This window comes from Triticum aestivum, chromosome 6B (assembly GCF_018294505.1).
Source record: "Triticum aestivum cultivar Chinese Spring chromosome 6B, IWGSC CS RefSeq v2.1, whole genome shotgun sequence".
NCBI classification, from domain to species: Eukaryota; Viridiplantae; Streptophyta; class Magnoliopsida; order Poales; family Poaceae; genus Triticum; species Triticum aestivum.
The window spans coordinates 296,743,950-296,745,254 of NC_057810.1; the positions used below are offsets into that span (position 1 = coordinate 296,743,950).

Sequence of the window (1,305 nt, forward strand, 5' to 3'; positions counted from 1 at the left end):
TATATATATATATATATATATATATATATATATATATATATATATATATATCCGTACGCCCCGATCGACCGAACTCCTCAACACAAAACAACAAGATCGCAAGATACAGAAAATATAACAAGACTAATAACTCATGATATGCAAATCAAGTTGCATTCATCAGTGTCTAGTGTCTACTAGCTAGCTAGCTAGCTAGTACTAGCTGCGAACAAGACCGCACGATAGGGTCATGAGCAGCATGGCGGCATCGGTGATCTCGTCGCGCATGAAGGCGTGAGTGAATGCTGCTGGCGGATCGGCTTTGCTCAGTCTCTCCACCATGGCGCCGTCCTCGGCGACAACGTGATCTTGATCCTTCAGAGTGGCATCGACAGCCACGGCCTTGGTGGTGGTAACGGTAGGATGATCAACCATCTTGCACCTCTTCTTGAACGGCAGCGACCGGTCAAGATCCGCAGCCCTCTTCTCCTTCTTTGTTGCCTTCACCGCTTGTGATGCGTCGCTTGCCTGCATGGCCCCCACCGCCACACCGCCACTGGAAGCAGACGCCACCCCATCGTTGGTGGCAGCAGTGGCCGCCGCTGCAGCCATGGCGCGGCGAGCCTTCCTTTGGCGTATGCCGCATGCGTTGCAAAGAGACTGCATGAACCATAGACGCATGAAAAGTTACAGTTAAATAAATAAGTGTGTAGCAATCTGTACTACTGTGTGTTATATGTACATGTTGATATGAAGCAAGTACATAGATTGTGCAGTGCAGGTATAGATCATGAAGTTTGCCTAGTTAGCAATATATTTCACCTTGGGGCCACAAGGACCACTCCTCCACAAGGGGGTATTGGAGGTGTTGCAGTCTGAGCACACTCTGATAACACCCATGGGATGCTGCAGGTGCTGGCTCTCATCACCTTGGTGTGCTTGTGCCCTTCTCCTTGGCTTTCTCGCTGTCCCTCCTTGGTGATCATTCGTTGGCGCCTTTTTCATGATCCTCATCTTCACTGGCGGTTTGGCAGATGCCCACTGGCTAGTCGATCCATCGCCGGCATGTGTGGCTTCGAAATCATAGGAATTGTATGAGGATCTCTGGATCATGTCACTGCCGATGCTTTGGATGGTAGGTCCGAACGGGGAGCATGTGGCAAAGACGTCCGCAGATCCTCCGCTCATCATCATGTGATCATTGAACTACAAGAGAAAGAAAAAGCAAGCCAGGGAGCAGGATTATAAGAAGAGCTTGCGTGTACTAAAAACGTTGGAACACATCGATATTGACATATACTCCATTTGTGTAGCTAGCTAGTTGTG

At 48.9% G+C, this 1,305-nt stretch overlaps 1 protein-coding gene across 1 annotated transcript; it reads right to left on the reverse strand.

Moving 5' to 3' along the window:
- Positions 1–70: 70 nt before the first annotated feature.
- LOC123137000 (protein CYTOKININ-RESPONSIVE GATA TRANSCRIPTION FACTOR 1) lies at positions 71–1,297 on the reverse strand. Its single transcript, XM_044556531.1, has 2 exons — positions 802–1,297; positions 71–639 (listed from the first exon to the last, which is right to left on the reverse strand). The coding sequence occupies exons 1-2, from the start codon at positions 1,171–1,173 to the stop codon at positions 199–201; spliced, it is 813 nt and encodes a 270-aa protein (XP_044412466.1). The 5' UTR covers positions 1,174–1,297; the 3' UTR covers positions 71–198.
- Positions 1,298–1,305: the final 8 nt, after the last annotated feature.